Source organism: Choristoneura fumiferana, chromosome 8 (genome assembly GCF_025370935.1).
Source record: "Choristoneura fumiferana chromosome 8, NRCan_CFum_1, whole genome shotgun sequence".
Taxonomy (NCBI): domain Eukaryota; kingdom Metazoa; phylum Arthropoda; class Insecta; order Lepidoptera; family Tortricidae; genus Choristoneura; species Choristoneura fumiferana.
The window spans coordinates 905,421-926,820 of NC_133479.1; the positions used below are offsets into that span (position 1 = coordinate 905,421).

The 21,400-nt window shown below is 40.8% G+C and overlaps 1 protein-coding gene across 1 annotated transcript; it reads left to right on the forward strand.

Moving 5' to 3' along the window:
• Positions 1–4,335: 4,335 nt before the first annotated feature.
• Positions 4,336–19,706, forward strand: vir (VIR_N domain-containing protein). The gene is given in 10 exon segments (XM_074090639.1): positions 4,336–4,530; positions 4,608–4,899; positions 7,226–12,003; positions 12,754–13,002; positions 14,132–14,225; positions 14,228–14,254; positions 15,115–15,289; positions 15,534–15,614; positions 16,099–16,172; positions 18,407–19,706. Coding segments are annotated over 10 exon segments (5,898 nt in total). The 5' UTR covers positions 4,336–4,467; the 3' UTR covers positions 18,472–19,706.
• Positions 19,707–21,400: the final 1,694 nt, after the last annotated feature.

Genomic DNA, 21,400 nt, shown 5'->3' on the forward strand with positions numbered 1-21,400 from the left:
ATGATCAATATCAAAGACACTTATGGACAAAGTTTTTTACAATTTCATCCAGCAATGCCTGAGTATTTAGCTAGAGCAATGCGAATCAAAATAACCTACAATTATCGCCGGCAGAACCAGTTTACGGGGTTCCCAAAGAGCGGTCTGCACTGGGAAAACCTGTTCAGGTCTGTTATTATCAGTAGCTTCGGTTTTTATTCGCCGATAACTCGATCTAGAGGAAAGATTACTTAGTAACTATTTTTAACCGAGTTAAAAAAACAACGAAATGCTCAATTCGTCGATTTTTTTATATGTTGTGACCGAAGTCATTTTGATGATGATGATGATGATGATGATGTGATCCTGTTATCCCTCACTAGGGACATAGGGCTCGTAGAAGAGTTTTCCATTTGGCTCGATCTTGCGCAGCTTCTTCCAGCTCTTCCCAGCCGAGACCAATTGAGCCAGCCTCCTTCTCAACTGATCGCCTCCACGTGGTCCGAGGACGTCCTGGCCGTCTTCTGCCAGTAGATTGCCAACGAGACCCTGCTTGGGCAGTGATCATTCGACCCTCGAAGCGTGTGTCCGAAGTCATTTTAAATCACGAAAACAAACTATTTAATTTATGTACAGTTTAACGTCATCAAACGCGGAAATGAATGATAACCCATCACTTCCATCCACCAATTGCCCGAAATTCTGGCCATTTCGTGAGTCCATCTTAGCCCAATCACCAGTTCCCAGTTAAGCTTGCCAATGCTTTGCCTTTTGGGTTCGTGGTCAGTGGTCACAGGAGACCTTTCTCCCCCAACAAAATACATAAAATTACAGCTAAAAACAGACAATCTTATATATTAGGCCACTTCAACTTGAATATTCTTCAAGCTATGTTGATGATTTTAGTTCTTCGGCGAATTTCTGTACCTATTCCGGGTTGGTTATATCACAATACAATACAATACATATAATACAATGACTCACACCAGAAATAGTAAGCGGTACAGAAAGCAGGTATAGAGCGATCTCTTCCATGCAGGCAACCTCAAGTAAAGAAACTCCTAGCATAGCTCCATCCGTAGCTCGTTGCGTGACTCTGAGCCTCTCCAAGAGGCCAGCTGCTGTCCTTAGAGCCATAAGTCGTACTGGGAACTTAAACTGCTTGAAGACTCTATCTAGTCTTGAGACACTGCAGAATTTAGGACGAGAAGACATCACAAAAGTTTTCCAAATGCTGCCCATCCGAGTTGCATTCTTCAGGCAACCTCACCGAAGTTGGACCTGCCTCATCATCAGCCTATAGCAGTCCACTACTGGACATTAGGCCTCCCCCAATGAGCGCCTTTGCGACCTCCTCGGCTCGACGCATCCAGCTTCTACCAGCAGACTTTCGCAGATCGTCACTACAACTGGCCGGAGGGCGTCCTACCTACACTACGTTTGTCGATACAAGGTCTCCACCTGGATTTATCCAACGTAAACAATACTCGTACATAGTAGTGATATACAAGACTTACGTCGTAGTGTGGCTCTCAGCCGCCCGGGACGGAAAAAAAATTTGGCGCCCTCTGGTTTAGGTTTTAAAAAACTATAGTAGGTATACAAAATATCATATTGTACCATTCATTTTAAAAAGGGGACTCCTCGATTTCGTCACATTCTAATGAGTCCGAATCGTAGGTGAAAACTGTGAAATATATCTACTTACTTAATATTCAGTATTTTTAATTTTGACGATAAATGATTTCGTAATCCAGCTTCAGTAAGCAACATTTTTCCTTCCGCCGGTATCTCCAGCATACAAAGACGCAAAATACTAGGTTTTCCCCGCCACCTTTAACAAAGCAGTCACGAGTGGCGCTGTCGTCATGATATTAAACTAAGTTAGTACACCGTTATTAGTTCCGGGTTTCGCCACTTGCCTACTTAAGTTTGTTAAAGATGGACATTCCTTCCTTAGTGTGCCATCCCTGCTAAATAGCATAATTTTATTCATCATCATCATCATCCCAGCCTATATACGTCCCACTGCTGGGCACAGGCCTCCTCTCAGAGCAAGAGGGCTTGGGCCATAGTTCCCACGCGGGCCCAGTGCGGATTGGGAACTTCACACGCACCATTGAATTGCTTCGCAGGTTTGTGCAGGTTTCCTTACGATGTTTTCCTTCACCGCAAAGCTCGTGGTAAATTTCAAATGCAATTCCGCACATGAATTTCGAAAAACTCAGAGGTGCGAGCCGGGGTTTGAACCCACGACCCTCTGTTTGAGAGGCGATAGGTCAAACCACTAGGCCACCACGGCTGTCAATAATCATAATTTTATTATCTCATATTATTATAATTATTAAGTGAAGTCTTAACTTCACCCAAAACACCCACCCGTGGCTTGGTTATATAGTTGTTTGCATGACCTTATATATGACCTCTCAAGCCGAGGGTTTTGGTTTCAAATCCGGACTCGCACCTCTGAGTTTTTCTAAATTCATGTGCGAAATTACACTTGAAATTTACCACGAGATTAAGGTGAAGGAAAACATGAGGAAGCCTGCACAAATCTGCGAAGCAATGTTGTGTGAAATTCCTAAACCATGACATTTTCCGGGATAAAAACTATCCTACGTCCTACCCCGGGACTCAAACTATTTGTGTACCGAATTTCATCTAAATCGGTTCAGTGGTTAAGACGTGGTGAGGTAACAAACAAACAAACAGACTTAGGTACAAACTTTCCCATTCATAATATTAGTGCGATTTGAGTCATATTTCCTTACAAACTAATTTGCGGTCTGTACTTTGGATGCATTATCTCAACCATATTATATTATAAGTACTCAAGATGCGTCAGATAAACGACCAACAACTATCCCTGCCGATTCAAAAGGTCGTATATCCTCATGAAATTGAAAGATCAAAGGACCTTTTGCATGTGCTGCTTTAACCACCCTAATTGAGTCAATATGGCATCCGGTCTTCTTTGAATTACGTTGAAACTGATACTTGGAATTCGTATGAGTGTAATGTACCTCTAGACTCACAATGCACCTAAGCCAGGGCAGACTTAAACTCTATTGCATGGAGACCTTACCACATCAACAGTAGATTGTTCAACGAGGGAGGAAAATAACCTATATCACACGAGGTATTTAGGCAGATGACGTCGTAGGGATGCTCGGCAAAAAGCTCTAATCAAATTTAACACTTTTCTTGATTGCTCGCTAGAATGCTCGCCTAAACTCTCCTCTACAAACGCTCCTACTCGTCAAAAGTCAATGTATTTATTTTGTAAGCTTTTAACTGTAATGTACCTAACATTTGCTAGAGTGAAGGTGAAGTTTACCATCACTTTTAGATGACCGACTTGCTCTGTAGTCACCCAATTTCATTAAAAAAAACCTACATAGTCCTAAATGGTGACAACACCATTCAGTCTTGTAACGTAATCAAATCAAACGGTGCAACAAGGTTGAGAACAATTGTGCCCGGCACGGGTTAGTACCGCGCCACGATGACTTGACATTTTAACTGTTTGCCGGAGGTTTGCCGCCTAACTATCGCTTAAAGGCTGCAGTCTCGCTTAACTGTTTTAGAAACAATAACTTGAATGATTAGATGAGACACAAAAAAAATGATTGATGTTTATTGTAGGTAGGTATGGTCGAGGAACCTTTATGCTACAAATATCATGTTGACATCCCATAGGTACTAAAGCCAATGCCAAACAAATCATAGCGAAATTGATTTAAGAAAAAGTTCCACCCTGGTAGGTACGTGATTCAGATAAGTACCTCGACTGTACCTAACTGTTCTGAAAATACAGGCTTGATCATAGATGACCACGACGCAATGCCGTGTTTGTAATTTGTAAGAAAATTATGAAAACCCAGTCAGTAAATGTTTCTTTTAAGTTAAGTAGGTACTTACTTATTATTTTTAAATTTAGTTCATTTTTAATGTTAAATAAATTTTGAGCATTTTTATTTTGAAGCAATTTAGCCCTATCCTATCATTGATTTTGATGTTTGTTATTTGCGGGTGACGTATAATTTTTAGAATTTAGAATTTTTAAAAATATTTTTAAATTACTGGCAATATTACCCTTAATTATTTAAACTGGCAACTCTTCTCCCACCGTCAAACTAAGACGTTTTTCTGTATTGGGCAACCACGAAATGGCTTAATTTTGTTGTCAAACATTAGTTTTTCATAATTCAAATGATTTTATAAGAGTTTTATAATAACCTCAACACAAAATTAGACCTTTAATAATTGATTTATGCGAGTAATATTTAAGTAATCAACTTTGAAATTAAATATTTATTTTCAAAGAAACTCTTTCAAATGGAACAAGCTTTTATTGTTTGTAAAAACCTGTTTAAAAAACGTCTCATTATCGAACGCGAAGACGAGACAACGGCAACAAAAATAATGCTTTTATTCCATAAAATAAGGTCTTCAATATAAGTAAATAGTGCGAAATAAAACTTCGTAATGTCTGCAATAGATCAGCCAGACCTTTTATTCTTCGATACTTTTTCTCACGACACTAGCGAGGTTAGTAATTCAACGAATTGAACATAGATTGCTTTTACTTCAATTTTAGTCAATAATCGGTCATTTTCGTTTTCCAGGAATTGAATTTAGATCTAGTGCAGTTCCCGAAATCAGTGTTTGTGAGGGAAATACGTATTATTCCACTGGGGGCTCGAGTTGAGGGTGATTTTCCTGGTGGAGTGAGGCTTGGGGCAACAAACCCGACCAAGTTCCACATAGATTTTTTCGTGAACGACTTAAGCAAGCCTGGTGCGTCGACTTTTGAGGCGCTCGGCAGCTTGGACTATTGTCAGAATGGACAAATCCATATGGAGTGCGGGGACACCTTGGAACAGCCGCGCATACCAACTGATGGACTTGTGCTACGAGGTAAGCTAAATGACCTGGTGCGCAATAGAAAACCTGTAAAAGACAGATTTTTTTCAGTTATAATTGCAGGTATTTATATGTCCCAAAAGGTGGCCTGATAACTTGGTATGTAAATAATTGGGATATCTAAACAAAACACAATCTGAAATGAACTGAAACAAATTTTCTCATGTTGTTTGTTCATGCAGTTTCTCCACCACACTGCTCATCTTGATGGTGAATAGTTGTTTTGCTCTTAGTGTTTATACCTGCTGAGCTGGCAATGTTGCATTTTTGTTAGTTTTTCTCTGTTATTCCATAAAAAATTGAATGAAAATTAAAAATGTGGTCTGATAGCACTGTTTTTAATATATAAGTTAATGTGTCTACTCCAATAATTATTTGTGATAGACTATTATTTTCTTTAAAAACCGTTAATAAACATTTTAGATAATGAATGTAATTTAACCTTCTCATGGGTCTCAAACTATCTTCATACCAAATTTCATCGAAATTGGTTCAGTGATCTAACTATGAAGAAATAACACAGATAAACCGACACCGGTGTGGATTGGGAACTATTGAAATTATTTCCAAAATCACAAAACTTAGAATTCTTGGCTTGATCTGTAGAACTATGTACGGTAGAAAAAGTCCGGACTTACGAGGTTACAAGGAAAATTAAATTACACCAACAATTTCACCTAAAATTAAAATAAACAAAATAAAATCAACTTAATAATAATAATTAAGTGAATTTGATTGACTAACTTACTATAAAAAGCATTAACTCATTAGAAAGCAGGTCTCACAAACTTTTATAGAATCCGCATATAGTTAGTAAGTTAACTTAATTTTTAGAGTAGGTACCCTTCTTGTGTAATGCATTATATACCTACCTTATTGTTGGCAATAAACGCATTTTCTTTCTTTCTTTCTTTCTTTATAAAAAAAATTGGCTAAGTACAAGTTGCGCTCTTGCACTGAGTCAAAAGCAAAAAGTATTGTACATCAAAACTTAAAAAAAAAAAATTAATTATTATTTATAGTGGACCCGGCAGATATTCTGCCTGAAAAAATACTACATTAAAATGATGATAACATACCAACAACAGCGCCATCTAGCAGGTCCAATTTATTTAAATATATTCTTCAATTTGAGGGGAGAGTTTACCGTATTGATGGGATGAACATTAAATATTTGACAGTTACGAAACCCAAGAACATTTTGTATGAGAAAATGTTTTTCTTTTATTTTATTTTTTCGTCAATTTTCCAATGTTTTTAATACTTATTGTCCTATTCCTGATGAAGACCAAAAGACCAAAAACACAAAAATCATAAAAGGCATTCTTGAGTTATAAATGGTCTTTGTTTTATATACATATATAGATTTTGCTGATATGCTATATTATTATTAATTTTTATTTATGTACATATTTATGTCTATTATTATTTCGAGTTTGAGTTGTAAAATAAAAAGAAAAAAAGTAATGTTACTTGTTTGAGAACCTGTTTATGTTTTAATTTTTCGTAGTTATAGTTCTCGAGATACAGCCCTGTGACAGACAGACAGATAAATCTACATAAGGGGTAACTAATGTTACGTAACGTGAGTTAACTTTGGCAGGCGTGAGCTTGCCTTTGGAATCCAAAAGCTTAATGGTTACTTGATGTGAAATATATATTTCAGAATAAAATTATTATTATTTTTGTAATTTATGACAGCGGAAGCATTCTACACTTCCACTGAACATAGATATAGTTTTAGTTTTGTATCTAAGGGACCCCATACATCATCATCATCAGCCAGAAGACGTCCACTGCTGAACATAGGCCTCCCCCTTAGAACGCCTCAATGAACCCCATACATCCCTATATTATTATTGTTCTTTTCATGTAACTTTTTCTTTAATTTTATACTGTAGTTTTTAAGTATTTTATTTGTAATTATTTCATTTTGAAAAAATGACTTTCTGCCTAGTTTCTTGAGGCGCATTCTTCTCGGCAATGGTCTCTCCGAAAGCGCTGGTAGTTTAAAAAAAATACGTGTAAAAGTGCCCATTGCGATCTATTTACTGAATAAATTATTTGAGATTTAGCTCTTTACACCAGATAGAATCCTGGTGCATTACAATGAATACAGTTATTATTTATTAAAGTTAGGGAGTGTGTGGTGGAAACAAAATTAATCAGTTACGAAAGTCTACTGAATAAATTTGGCAAAAGTAATTTTTACCAAAATTAAGATTCACTTTCATGAAAAACACTTGAAATCTGTGAGTTTTTTTAAGTAAAGAATTCCACTTACAATTGATTTCAAACCAAAAATCTTTCTATGTTTCAGGTTGGTACACAACCATCACTCTTGCTGTATATGGGAATCTCACACAAGTGATCACAGAAGCCCCTGTAGGAGTGAACCCTCCAGCAGTCCAACGACCCTCCATCCCACGCGAAGTTGCCTCAGTGCCGAACGTACCACCACCCGAGTGGAACCCAGAAGCTTCCAATCCCATACCCACTTACACTGGCCCAGTTGCCGCTGCTCAAGATACTTACGGACCAAACTATGCTCCAGAAAACTATGATATTCCATACCGCACCGATTACTACGATAATGAACCTCCGAAAGACCCTAGGACGTACCATATCGATGATGACTGGGAAAAAGACCGAAGAGCTTTAAGCCTTGATCGAGAGGGAGATAGATTGCGGCACAGCCCACGTTCCATCGAGTTGGATAGAGACAGGGATAGGAGAGAAGGTCGGAGCCGCAGAAGGTCTCTTGACAGAGGCCGAAGTCGTGATTCGTCTCGACATCGCGATCGCAGTCGAGACTTGGATAGAATAGACCGTCTGCATTCAAGATCCAGGAGCCGAGATAGAGACTATGTAGTTAAAGGGGAATATCGACCGCTGAGCAGGTCGAGATCGCGTAGCATCGACAGGGATCGATTGCGAGGACCTTCCAACGACCGCGACTGGGACAGGGGGTCTTACAAAAAGGATGATTACAGACGCCACTCGTCGTACGACAGATCGCGCGGCGGCTCGTACGACAAACGATCCGGGTCCTACGAGAGACGCTCGCCGTACGACAAGAGAGCTCCCTCTTATGAACGCAAGCCTTCTTACGAGAAACGGGGGCCTTCTTATGAAAAAAGATTGTCACCGAGATCATCTTCTTATGAACGACGCGCTCCGTCTTATGAAAAACAGCCTCCGTACGACAAGAAGAGACACTCCCCTTACAGTCGAATTCGGACTTCCAGTTATGGAAGCAGATCTCCAAGCCGTGACGACCCTCGAAAAAGACCTAGAACACCCCCAGCTGAAACAGCTAGGCGTCCCTTGTCACCCAGAGAAGGGGATGCTTCAAGCCCCATTAACCCCATCAGACCTGAAGAAGTGGGCGACTACGACCGAAGCGGGAAACAGATCCCCCGAGTTGACTTTTACCATCAGAGCTACAGGCATAAGAACCCGATTAGGAGTCCTTCGCAAGAAGTGGAGAATGCTCCTTATGTGGAACCACAACATTCTAGTTTGGTGACAGTCCAAATTGTTGATACCACGGCGCCGAAACCTATTGAATCACCCGTTCGCAACGCTGAAGAAGAGCCGTCTATGGATGCGGAGCAATTCGAACCGATTCTTTCCGACGAGGATATATGCGACGATCTGGAGGCACCGTACATGGAAGTGGATTATGACGTCAACGAATACGATGGCATTGATGATATTATAAAATACTTCAACCCATTCAAGAATGATTGGAAGCAGTATGAACACGTCAATAATATTTACAGACTTGCTACTGATAGGAAAGAAGAAGTGAAAGATGTTATGACAGCCAGTTTTGACGAGCTATGCGACGCCAGCCCGGATTTGTTTAAGATGTCTGAACTCTCCAAAGCGGCTAAGAAGAGAGACCAGAAGTTCTCTTCAAATACTTTCAGTGAAATTGATAACGTGGTGAGAGAAGAGTGGGTGCATCAGTGCGAGCAATTGACATCGGCTTTGACGAACCTCTGTGCAAATACTGATATTATTTTAAGAATTTTTAAAAACAGCGTCAAAATTGAAGACTCTGAGGAATTTGCGGACATCTACAATTTGTTGGCTGCTTTTTGCCGTATCGGGCTGAACTTTGATTTCGCCTTGACTCAACAACTAGCTACATATAAAATAAGGCATATGAAATGCGGTATTCGTTTAGCTGAAGCATTACTGTCTCACAGACATAATGAACTGGTAATGAAAGTATTACTGAATGCTGGAATAGATGTGCAAATGCTACTTTTGGAAATGTACTCCAAAGAGTACATGGCTCTAAGCATTCGCCTCATGATCTTAAAAGCGCTGAATGCTTGCCTCTCCTCGAAGGTTGCACTGGACCATTTTATGCGCGAAGCCGTTTATCCGAAATTCGGTAAAAAAGAAAGCGACACCGACAAAAATCCAAAGAACGGTTATCAAGCACTTATTTCAATCATGCAAACCAATCCTCTTGCCAGAATAAAGTTTTCGATCAGTGCTTTAATTAAAAAACTTAATATCTATGAATTGTTGGAGAAATTACACGACTTGGTGTTGGTTTTTAATAAAACGGCAGCTGAGAACAGTCAAGCCGAGGATGCAGAACTTTCGGAGTCGGACACAGACTTCATTGTCAACTGTCTGGAAGAGCTACTGTACATGTACCGCTCACACTGCTTCCATATTTCCCAGCCGAAGCGCTTCCTCCCCGTCTCCGCACAATTCGAGATCAGCAAAGACTGCTCCAACGAAACATTACTTGAGTTCTTCAAGATACACCACTTTCTAGAAGTCTGCTTATACCTCCTGACATGCCCGACAACTTGCAACAATTTGGTCGTCATAAGCCCGATACACGATCTCATCTACGAACTAGTACATTCGCAGAACGGCTTGCACTTCCTTTATAGAAACATGGAGTTGAGTGAACTACTATTCAAGACCTTAGTCCAGCCGTATGGTCAACAGAACACCGACGAGTTCCTCTTTCCCCATGATTTAAGTAACTACACAGACCTACAAGTTCTCGGTTTAGAACTGGCGTACAGACTTAAAGCGGTACATTATTTGGAGTCCATCTGCGACCTGCAAGCGGGCAAGGTGGACGAGAACGAGTTGATAGATAGACTCCAAGCTTTGTACTGCCTGAGTTTCGGTAGCATCGGCAGAACCGCTGTACCGGACGTCATCGCTATGGACGATAAGGCAGAATGCCTAATGGAAGTGTTCGAAAAAGAATTGAGATCTAAAAATAAAAGTGAATCGCCGTCGAAGCAGAAGTCCCCTGCGAAGGGATACGCTATAGAATTGATAGTGTCGGCGGTACGGTACGCGGCCACAGTACCATTTTTGAAAAGGTACGGTAACCGGCTTATTAACGTCGCAAAAGAACACGACAGGTTCGAGCCGAGCGTCTCGAGTGTTCTTCAAGAAGCCATCCCTTACTTAAAACCTGTCGAGAAGACCAGTCTCTTATCGGGGGAGGACATGGGCGAATGTGTGGAGATACTCAAAGCTACACTAGAGCAAGCGCCGGACTTGCCCGGAGAGCTGATGACTTGCCTGAGGATCTTGCGCCATTTCTGCATTTCAGACTATGAATCAAACGTATCCATCGCCAGCGAATCAGCTACCGACGAATACATCGAATTAAAATACAAATACAACGTGCTTCAGCTATTTTCTCTAGACGGAGTGGCGCATCTGGCGGGCATTTTGGATCGCTTGTCGGTGCACTTCGACCAACCGGCCATGCATACGGCGTTCTTCGCCTCCGTAAAGGGACTACAGTTGGCTCAGATTTTGCAACCTTGTCTGAGGCTGCTGGATGAGATGCTGGCGAGAGTGGTAAGATGCCGGGGCTCGCGGTTCCGCGATCTAACAGCAGCCCCCGTGCTGCTCAAAACATATGGTATTGCTAAAGCGTATCCCGTTGGATCAGTTGGGTATAGGACAGCAACTAAGGCAGCGGAAGCAGCTGTGAAGGCATTGCTAGCTTACGCACAACCGATCGCTGACCATGCTACAGACGGCGACTCCATCCGCCGCGGCGCGTGGACTTCCCTGTGCTCCGAAGTAATCTCATATATAACAACGGCACCCTACACTTTCGTCCCCGGTCTTCTGGTCTTCTCCGAGCTCCTGCCTCTACCTTTACCGATGCAGACGAAAACGCCTCCAACTGAAAGGGAGCTAGCTGACGCGTCTAACGAAAGAAGGTTATGGTCGGCACATCTTCACGCGCTATCCAACGACCTGACTGACATGATCCAGATTATTTGCATGTCGACTTATAGGCCAGTCGTCCACATGTTGCGGAGAGTGTGTGTACAGATAGCCGATTTAGCGCCTAATACGGCAGCGACTGTAGCGAGGGCGGCCGTCGGAGCGGTGACAAGAGAGTTGAAACAAGGGGAACCTGCGACTGCTAGTTCAGCTCGCGTGATGGGGTTCCTTGCTTGCTTGGTGTCGCATGCACCGGTCAAATGCGCTGTGCTCCACGCAATGAACAGCGGGGGACCTAAATCGACGGACGTTCAGACAGCCTTATGTGGCGTGTTAAGCTTGGCTAACGCGTCGAACGAGCACGCGGCCGCCCAAGAGTTCGCCGCTCACGCTCTAGCAGCCTTCTGTGACGCAGAAGTCACCTTAACCCCCCTACATGCTCCTACAGACGTTTTACTCGCTAACTCTTTACCCGGAAAAGAAACGTTAGCAGCGTTTTTAGAAGCGTCAGCGAATTGCTTAGAATCTGCGACTAAAACGTGCGCGGTAGCTTCAGCTATATTACGAGCGTATTTTGTACTGACTGAACACCAGTACGGGTTTTTACAGTTCAAGAAATTCGTCACGAAAAAGCGAGAGGCTTTGGGCAAGTTTTTCAAGTGGGTGCTGGAAGGTCCCGGGGAGGATAAGGCGGAGTGCATGAGTCTGTATCTGGATCTGATCCGGATCCTGAGGGTCGAAGAAGGGGAGGGGCCAGTGGGGCGGAAAACCGTGCTAACTGAGGAAGAGGTGGCCGATATGGTCGGGTACACGGCCGGCGATGAACATCCTGCTTTGACACTGGAGCAGATACTGAAGGTATGTACTACTGCTAGACTATTTAAGTATGTATCCACTTGGGCCCAGTGTTGATTATGGGAACTTTTCACACCCACTTCACTGGTTTCATGCAACGATACACATTAGTCTTTTGCACTATGACAATCAAATTAGAATCGTGTAATTTTTGATATAATTTATAATTAGTTCAGTGAACGATTGACCACCTTGAATATAGCACCTCGCGTTCGCATTCGCGTTCTCCTCGTCAATCGTCCTGTAGCATATTGACATTGACACTTTATTGCATCTTTATCCAGCCTTTCTGTCATCCTCCACCCCAAAGGCTTAAATCTCGGCACCCTGCCCAAAACCTAGGGGATTTTAACATCAGACAGAGGTGGAAGGACGAGTGGAATGCACAAACTACTGGAACTGCCCTGCAAACTATTAAACCCACGGTTAAACTCTAGCACGCAAGCTCTGGCGCCGCTTAAGCAGACTGAGTACAGGACACGGACGCTGTCACTACTTCCGACACAAGTGGGGTTGGCGGGACTCGGCCCTCTGCGAATGCGGCGAGGAGGCTCAAACTATGGAGCACATTGTACAGCGCTGCCCTCTACACTCATTCTCGGGCTCCCCTGGAGATCTGTACAATCTGACACCTGACACAATCTCGTGGCTTGGGACCCTGAATGTGGATTTATAGCTAGTTTGTTTCTTTCTTTGGTTTAATTGTTTAATGTTTTACGCCATACGATTAAATAAATTGCATCTTTATACAAGGAGCGTTCAGCGGACGACGACGCCGTCGCCAACGCGGCCTTCCTCGCCGCCTGTCTCAAGCTGAAGCCTCCCGAAGACCCGCCGGAGACCCTGGAGCCCGTGCTGCCGGCGCCAGAGACGCTGGTCGCCCAGTTCACCGCCAGGACCATATATGCTATTGGAGAGGCCAGCGACGAACGGCTTACTTCCAGCTATTGGCTGAATTTGCCAGCCGTTGGCGGGGAGGACGATGTTAATGATACTGAATTGGTGAGTAACAGTTTTTCTACTTGAAATTTCGTATCTATGCTCGATCTAGACGACATAAAATGGTTTTTACGTTTACGTGCATAAAGTAGGGTCTTGGTCACACAAAAAATAGTTTTTTTTTAATAATTCGTAACTACTCAATAAAGCTATGTAAATTTTTCGTGCATTGCTATAATAATATATACTATAGCAATACAATCATGAAAAATAAAGGTACGTATTTACTTAGTAAGTAAACAATTGTTTCCATTGCTGCTATTTAATTTCCTCACAATATTAGTGTAAAACTCAAGCGTTAAACCCATTTTCCCCTCGACGGCTCTATCCAGGCTGAACGTCTGGGGTAAAATGGCTCGTTTTATGCTCCTGATTTACAATGTACTACGTTTTATTTCTACTATATTTGATAGCTAGTGGTGGACTGTATGGGAAGACTAGATGAATAAAGATGGAAACACGGGTTAAATAATAGTTATTTAATAAGGATAAAGCACAATTTCAGTATTGAGACCGACAGATTGGAGCAATAAAACACAACTGACATTAAACGTAAAACAGGCATATTAAAAAAGCAAGTGACAAATAAACTATAAAAAAAGGTCCCAGAGCAGCCAGTCGCCAACAATATTTGAATATTACTTCTCATGCTCATAAAATGTTACTTTAATTTCTGCATATTGGGACTAAAGCTCCTTTTTATTCTCTAGGGATTCGTTTTTTTTTTATTTACGTTGGAAACCCCTCAACAGCCAACACGGTGTTTGTGAATGGCGGATTTTTAGGGCGTGGAAATAACCTCAAACTGACAACTGTGCAAAAATATTTTAAAAAAATACACGATTTAATTTCGTGGAACAATTAATGATCACGAATATGAATTTATTCAATTATATTAAGGATTAATTCATTTTAAGCATAGTCCAATTAGTTTTAAAATAGTTTTCAATTTTAAAACTGTTGTCTAAACATGTAAGCTTGGCTAAATTATGTAAGCGTCACTTTATAAACAATAAAAAAAATGAAAAAACCGCACTCTGCTCGGGTTGCTAAAAATCTTGTGTCATTATGGTTTGTTTTAGTCCCTTGTTGAACAATCTACTATTATTTACTGTCACGTTTGTGGTTTCAGGTGCTGTGCGACATAATGGAAGTGGCCCGGCTGGTGGGCGCGGGCGCGGACGCGGTGGCGGGCGCCGTGCGGCGGCTGGCCGGCACGCGCGCCGCGCCCCGCCAGAGGACCCGAGACCCGCCGGTACACACATTACACTACACACCTTTACCCCTTTACAGGGCAAGAGCCAAAATCGGGCGCTCTTGCGACCATAAGGCGGCCCCTTGACCTACAAAAACATTGTACAATACGTACAATACAGATTTAAAGGCGCTCTGAATCCAAACGATCAATTATATTGCACAATAATACGAATTGCACAATTTTTTCGTGTTCAAAATATTGCGCAATCTTACACGAAGCAATGGAAAAATATAGTGCAAAAAAAATGTAAACTCGCTCAAACTTTCGTTCAATCAATAATATTGCACAATTCGCAATATAATTGATCGTCTACAGGCCACCTAGACGTTGTCAATATGATCTTAATCCATAAGATTAAAAATTAATAGTGTTCACATACCTACTGTTAAAATGTATTCAAAGCCTTAAAAACTTAGTGGATAGATTGTGAAAAAGATTGGCGCTAAAGAAAGTTGGTTTATAAAGGGTTATTCCAAAGCTACAGAACTCGTTACATCTCCGAAAGCCCGATATATCCTTACTACGGATGCCCCATATTTTATATCGCATTACAGATTTGGCATACTGGCATAATAATAAAAAAGCATAACACTTATTTAGCATAATAATGGATCCGAACTATGGCTAACACTATTATGTATAATTTTTAACTGACTGCATCGCCGTGTAAAAAATGTCCCAAACAGTAACGTCAATTTTGTTACATTTTTTTTTCATCCACTTGGTATGGGCGCGGGCGTCACATAACAGACTCATAAAAGTATGAAAAAATTAAATACATTTTGAAAGAAAAGGTACTTTTTTTTTTAAACGCTCGCGCTCGAATGGTCGGTTGTTATTGAAGTTGTGTGTTCCAGTGGCGCTCCGCAGCGTGCGGGCGGAGGCGGGGGGCGGCGGCGGGGGAGGGGCCGGTGGCGGGGGCGGGGGCGCGGACGCGTTCCGGTCGCGGCCGCCCAACACGTCGCGCCCGCCCTCGCTGCACGTCGACGACTTCACCGCGCTGCACCCGCCCTACGGAAAGCCGCAGCAACGGTAACTTAATACTAGATTATTCAACAAGGGGGGAAAAGAACCAATATCACACGAGATAAATTGGCACCCGAGCATAGCGACTTCGATGTTGTGTGTTATATTATGCATTAAAACAATTTTCACAGATAAGAAAAGTGTTCTGAAAAAAAAAACAGTATCTTTATGCTGGTTATAAGTTTATTTTTTTGAAGGCATTGTCGAAGGTTTGTGATGTGTGTTGATAAAACGATTGACTGTGTTCCAGCGGCATGAGACGCGGCGCCGGCGCCCCGGACCGCGGCCGCTTCGCGTCAGCCGCCCCCGTACATGCGCACTACCGACAACTGTGAGTTAACACGTGGGGTTTTCGCATGAAAACATGTCTGTTGTACAGTCAAGTGGAAAGTTACAAAAATATATATACACGACTTTATCCACTTGACATTAAGGTCGTGTATACATATTTTTGTAACTTTGGCCGTGTCGATATTTTTGCGTCGTACAGTCACCAGCACCAATATCTGACACAACAAGCGTGCATAAATATCTGATACGACTCTATTTCTAGGGCCGGAAGGACGTGTCAGATATATTTGCACGCTCCGCTGTGGCAGATATTAATGCTGGTGACTGTACACCTAGCGTGTAGACTTACCGTACCGTGTCTTGTGTCAAATCTTCTAAATCAAAGACTTTCCTCCGTTGGTCGATTTGATTTATAATTAGGAGATGTATATAGCAAAGATGACACAATTAAAGTACAGCGAACAAAAAGTACAGTCAGCAATATAAAGTTTTCTTTTTTTATAACTTATTTATGTTGATGTCAGGCGAGGGCGCGGCGCGTGGGAGCTGGGCGGCCAACACTTCGGCCACTTCCCGCCCGCCTCGCAGTACATGATGAGTAAGTAAATGGGATGAGTGTGTTATTGGTTCTTGTAAGATTTAAGTTGTACTGTTGTTTACAATATGTAATTGTACCTAACTAATAAATAAATAAATAAGTTACTGATACGTACGTAGTAGCGTTACCAGCATAAGTCTTTCTCTATGTCTATTTGTCAATAAAAAATTACAGCATTACAGTACAAAACAATGTGCTGTAAAATTCAAATTATACAAAAAAAAAACAAAATAACTACAAATAATAAAGTGTTGCCGTCTCGTTGACTATTATATTATTTCACGAGGATGAGAGGGACGGTACGATACAGCGATTTTCGAATTTTGTAGTAGCCCCCTCCCTCTTGTTTTTGGCTAAATCCTTGATTATATTTACTTCATTTTCGTTTTTAAATTTTATATGAGGTGTTTTATCCTCCTGAGGCCCACCTCATGACATCGAAATTTAAAACTTAGGGGCTGTTTCACCATCCATTGATTAGTGTTAACTGGCGGTTAGGTGTGATGCCATCTCTATTTGTTTTGTTCGAATAGACGGAGACGGCATCACATTTAACCGTCGGTTAACGCTAATCAATGGATGGTGAAACAGCCCCTTAATGTCTCATAGATAAAGTTGATTTTATTTTTTTGTAAATTTGAATGATACAGAGAAAATGACACTTTATTCCTTTTTCAAAAGATATAAGTTCTATTGCTAACAATATGGACTAGTATTATCACTTTGAACCCCAGGAGGTTATGACTATTTCTCAAAAAGTTGTCCATTTTCAGTTGTCTACTTATTAAAAAAAAAAATATCTTGACACTATTTCAACACAAAAAATAAGTAATATTGTGTTTAAATATACACAAAACCTTGTGGTAAAGGTGATAAAAAGTCAGATAATCTTTGTTGTTGGATCCAATAGGAAGATGTAGTATGGCAATTGGCCACTTTCAGTGTTTAGCAGTAACACAATAGTTTACTGCTACATAAACGCATATTGCTTGTATCAGCGACAATCATAGTGTATATAATCTAAGGTTGACTAGAACTCTCTTTCTATTATATTACAAAGATAAGATAGATTTTTTTCCTCACAAGATTTCGTGACGTTTTCTTGACGTCAAGAAATTTTGGATGTTTTATGCAGTCTATGTTTTATGATCTCGTCCTTAGTGTGCATAAATTCTTGACAAAACTGATTTCTTGTCAATTTCATGACGGGATAACTTTTTAGAAATACTCACATGGGAGATGGTGACGTGCAGTCGGCAAAGATCCATTATGGACGATTTGGAAGGGAGGAGCCAGATAGTGCTGCACTCTCACCGGTTAAATACCCTGCATGTCCACAATGAGGGTTATCGCGTATGAATTCGCCGCTAGAGGCGCTAGTGTAGCGTGAGGTCTCCGAAATGTCAAATCTCATGTGAGCTACGCGGGTTTATTTATAATTAGAATAATTTTGAGAATATTTTGCATTACCTGAAATTAATTATGGCAATTATGCGTTACGTGGCAATGAATGTCTGTGTTTTGAGACAGTTTTGTCTTTCGAAAACTTTTGTCCTCCCTTTTTTTCCGAACAATACGGGACTACGCAAGACTGTGGTTGCTCGATATTTTTATGGTACGGTTTTAAGATGTATTAAATATGATTTTAATCTAAACTTTGTTTTCACGCCCGTAATAACAGACTTTTAAAGCCACACTTAACTTTTCAACCGTCACAGCCGACAATTTTTTTTTTTCTGAAAATCGTTCCATATGCGCCACGAAATGCCGACATGGCCACTATGGCACTTTTTTTAGCTGTCGTGTTTTACCGACCGTGGCGGTCAAAGGGTTAAAAACCTCACGGAACAGTGGCGCCATCTAGTAAGACAAAAAACGATAGCCCTCATTCCCTGGAGCTTATTATGGGGGAAGTTTTTTTTTTATTCATCTGGATGACAAACGAGCAAGTGGGTCTCCTGATGGTAAAAGATCACCACCGCCTATAAACATCTGCAACACCAGGGGTATTGCAGACGCGTTGGCAACCTAGAGGCCTAAGATGGGATACCTCGCGTGCCAGTAATTTCACCGGCAAGTTTGAGGGTTTTTTATCTATTCACAGTTTTGCTTCAGCCATTTTCTGGAAAGCCGGGTGAGGAGCATTCTCCCGTTTATGTTATAGCATGTATAACCTAATCTAAACTGTAACTCTGTTGGTCCTTCGAAAATAAATAAATCCTGTTTTGTTGCAGGCGGCATGGGCTGGGGCGGCGCGCGCATGCAGCGCGGCCCGCGGCACCGCTCCTTCATGCGATAGACTCGGGGCCGGATTTAGGGGAGCGCATCCGGGGCTACAGCCCCGGGGCCTCCACAAGAGAGGGGCCCCCCCACAATAGAGACTCCGGAAATTTCAAATTCCGACGAGCAAACACTAGGTCACTCAACATTTTCAACGATTTTTTTTCGCTGTTTTAACTTGGGTATAGTAATTTGTACAAACATAATTATACTGTTCGTTTTATTTGGAAAATAATTTTGGGGGGCTCCACTCCTTTGTTGCTACAAGGCCTCTAGACCTCTAAATTCGGTCCTGGATAGACTTCATTCTCAAGAGTCTATCACACGACACAACACGACTAGCACTACCCTCGTTTTGTGCGCTCTGTCTAGTCCAGTGGTCGTCGCACTTGGATCAAGCAGCATTAGGCAAATTATTTCAACCGCCACATTTGTCTAGTATCATTTTTTAATTGGCTGCAGATTTTGTTGTCGTTTTCGATTATTTGTTCAAGTTCCTGCATTTCTACCACATACTTGTAACTAAAAGACTGTATCAGAATATTCGATTGGTTTTTTGGAATCTTTTTGTATTTTTTATTTCAATTCCAAATTTTTACTTTTACGGTCATCCCGTAAAACCTAAACTATACCGAACGAATACCGAGGACCTGGGTTCGATTCCCAGTGTTGGTCTTATTTTTCTGGTTTTTCTGTGCATCTATATTTCAGTTTGTATTATCAATTCAGAATATTCGGCCGTTTTTACAAGTGTCCAGAAAAATTAGGCGGTTGGAACTCACGAATAATCGCCTGTTGAAAGCCATTACCTACTAAAGTCGTTGCATATGTTGGTTACTGGATATAAAAAATATCGCTAGATGGCGTTACTATCGAGATCGTTTGACATTACAGTCTGGCCTAATTGCTAGTTAACTCTAATACCTGCCAGAAACGTTAATATGCGATTTCAAGCACGACTGAGTATCTGTACTTCGAATTCCAACTTTTAGTAAAGTAAGGTAAACGTACGAGTGTTCGTCACTGTCCTAATAGTTGTCATCTTTAATTTTATGTGATTAGCAATAGAACAGCAGGCTCTCATCTATTGAGCGTTAGCGTCTCGAGAACTCGGACTTTAACCTTAATACAATATTGTTATATTTGAGAAGGTAAAGGAAAAGAACTGCTCTTTTCCAAGATTTTTCTAAATGGAACATGGCGACACATGTGTTTGCTAAAAAATATAATTATTTATCGTATAGAAAATAAATAAATTTTTAAGCGTATTTGAAGTATTATTTAATAGTCTCTAGTTTTATAGATATACTAGCTTTTGCCCGCGGCTTCGCCTGCGTGGAATTCGGTTATCGCGCGCTGTTCCCTCGAAAACTGCATTTTTCCGGGATAAAAAGTAGCCTATGTTCTCTGGCCCATAAACTATATCTTGCCAAAAATCAAAGACGGACAAACATACAAACACACACACGCATTTATAATATTAGTAAGTATGGGTGGATGGCTGATGCGGGCATTCAACCCTGTTCGTTTTTTTTTATAAAACCAACCTTGTCCTGGCAATAACGAACACAGTGTACATAATGACGGCGATTCATTTTTATTTTGAGAGAGAGAGAGAGAGAGAAACATATACACACACACATATATATATATACATCCGTACATACGGTATCGGAGGGATCTGTGGTCGAAATGGGAGTGCCTCAAGGATCCATTCTTGCCCCATTCCTGTATCTTATTTATGTAAATGACCTTACTTATATGGTAAGCCAAAAGTCGGGTATAGTTATGTTTGCTGACGACACGTCTTTACTGTTCAAGGTTAGTAGAAAGATACCGACTTCATTGAGCCCAATGAAACCCTGTCCGTGATATCCGCATGGTTTGCTGCCAATAATTTGTTACTAAATCCTAAGAAAACTAAATGTATTAAATCTCGTTGATAAATTCATCTAGCTCGAATTCATTTCTAATATAAAGTTAAATGGTCAAACTATTGAATTTGTAAAATCAACAGTATTTTTAGGAATAACGCTCGATTCTAAACTACAGTGGGGACCTCACGTCACAGCAATCGCGGGTAGATTGAGCTCTGCTGCTTTGCAGTTTGGAAAATGCGGCAGCTAACCGATGTGGCGACGGCACGGTTGGTGTATTTTGCTTACTTTAATAGCATTATTTCGTACGGCCTTATTTTATGGGGATCTGCTGCAGACATTGAGTCAATTTTATCTTACAAAAGAGAGCAATTAGAGCAATTTATAATTTGAAGACGCGTGAATCTTTAAGATCTTTTTTAAGGAAAACAGATATCCTAACCCTGCCGTCGCTTTATGTTTTTGAAATAATCATGTATGTTAGGAAGAACATATGTGATTCCACTAACGTCGATAAGCCAAAGGCTACTAGAAACACAGGGAAGCTTAAAGTTCCATCTTACAGACTGGCTAAAACCAAAAAGTCTTTTCTGGGAAATTGCATACGTTTTTATAAATAAAATTCCAAAAAATATTACAAATGAAACGGATACAAAATTCAGATCTATTGTCAAGAAGACATTAATATCAAAGGCGTATTATAAAGTTAATGATTATATCATGGACAGGGATATTTGGAAATAATTCCGATCCGCATTAGCGATCCCTTCAAATAGCGAACCTACTGTGTTAAAAATAAAGTTGTGTTAAATACTTGTGATGTATACATATCATTTAATAATATTGTAAATCTGTTTTTTAAAAAAAATATATATACCTCGTTGAGTTTCTTGCCGGATTCTTCTCAACAGAGGTTTTTCCGAACCGGTGGTAGATTTTTTTTGACATTCATAAGTGCTTGTTATAGCCTAAATTGAATAAAGATATTTTGACTTTGACTTTGACTTTGACATATATTTTATTTATATAGAAGATAGAAAAAGTCATTTCTCTCAGTCAGATCCCTTTTTT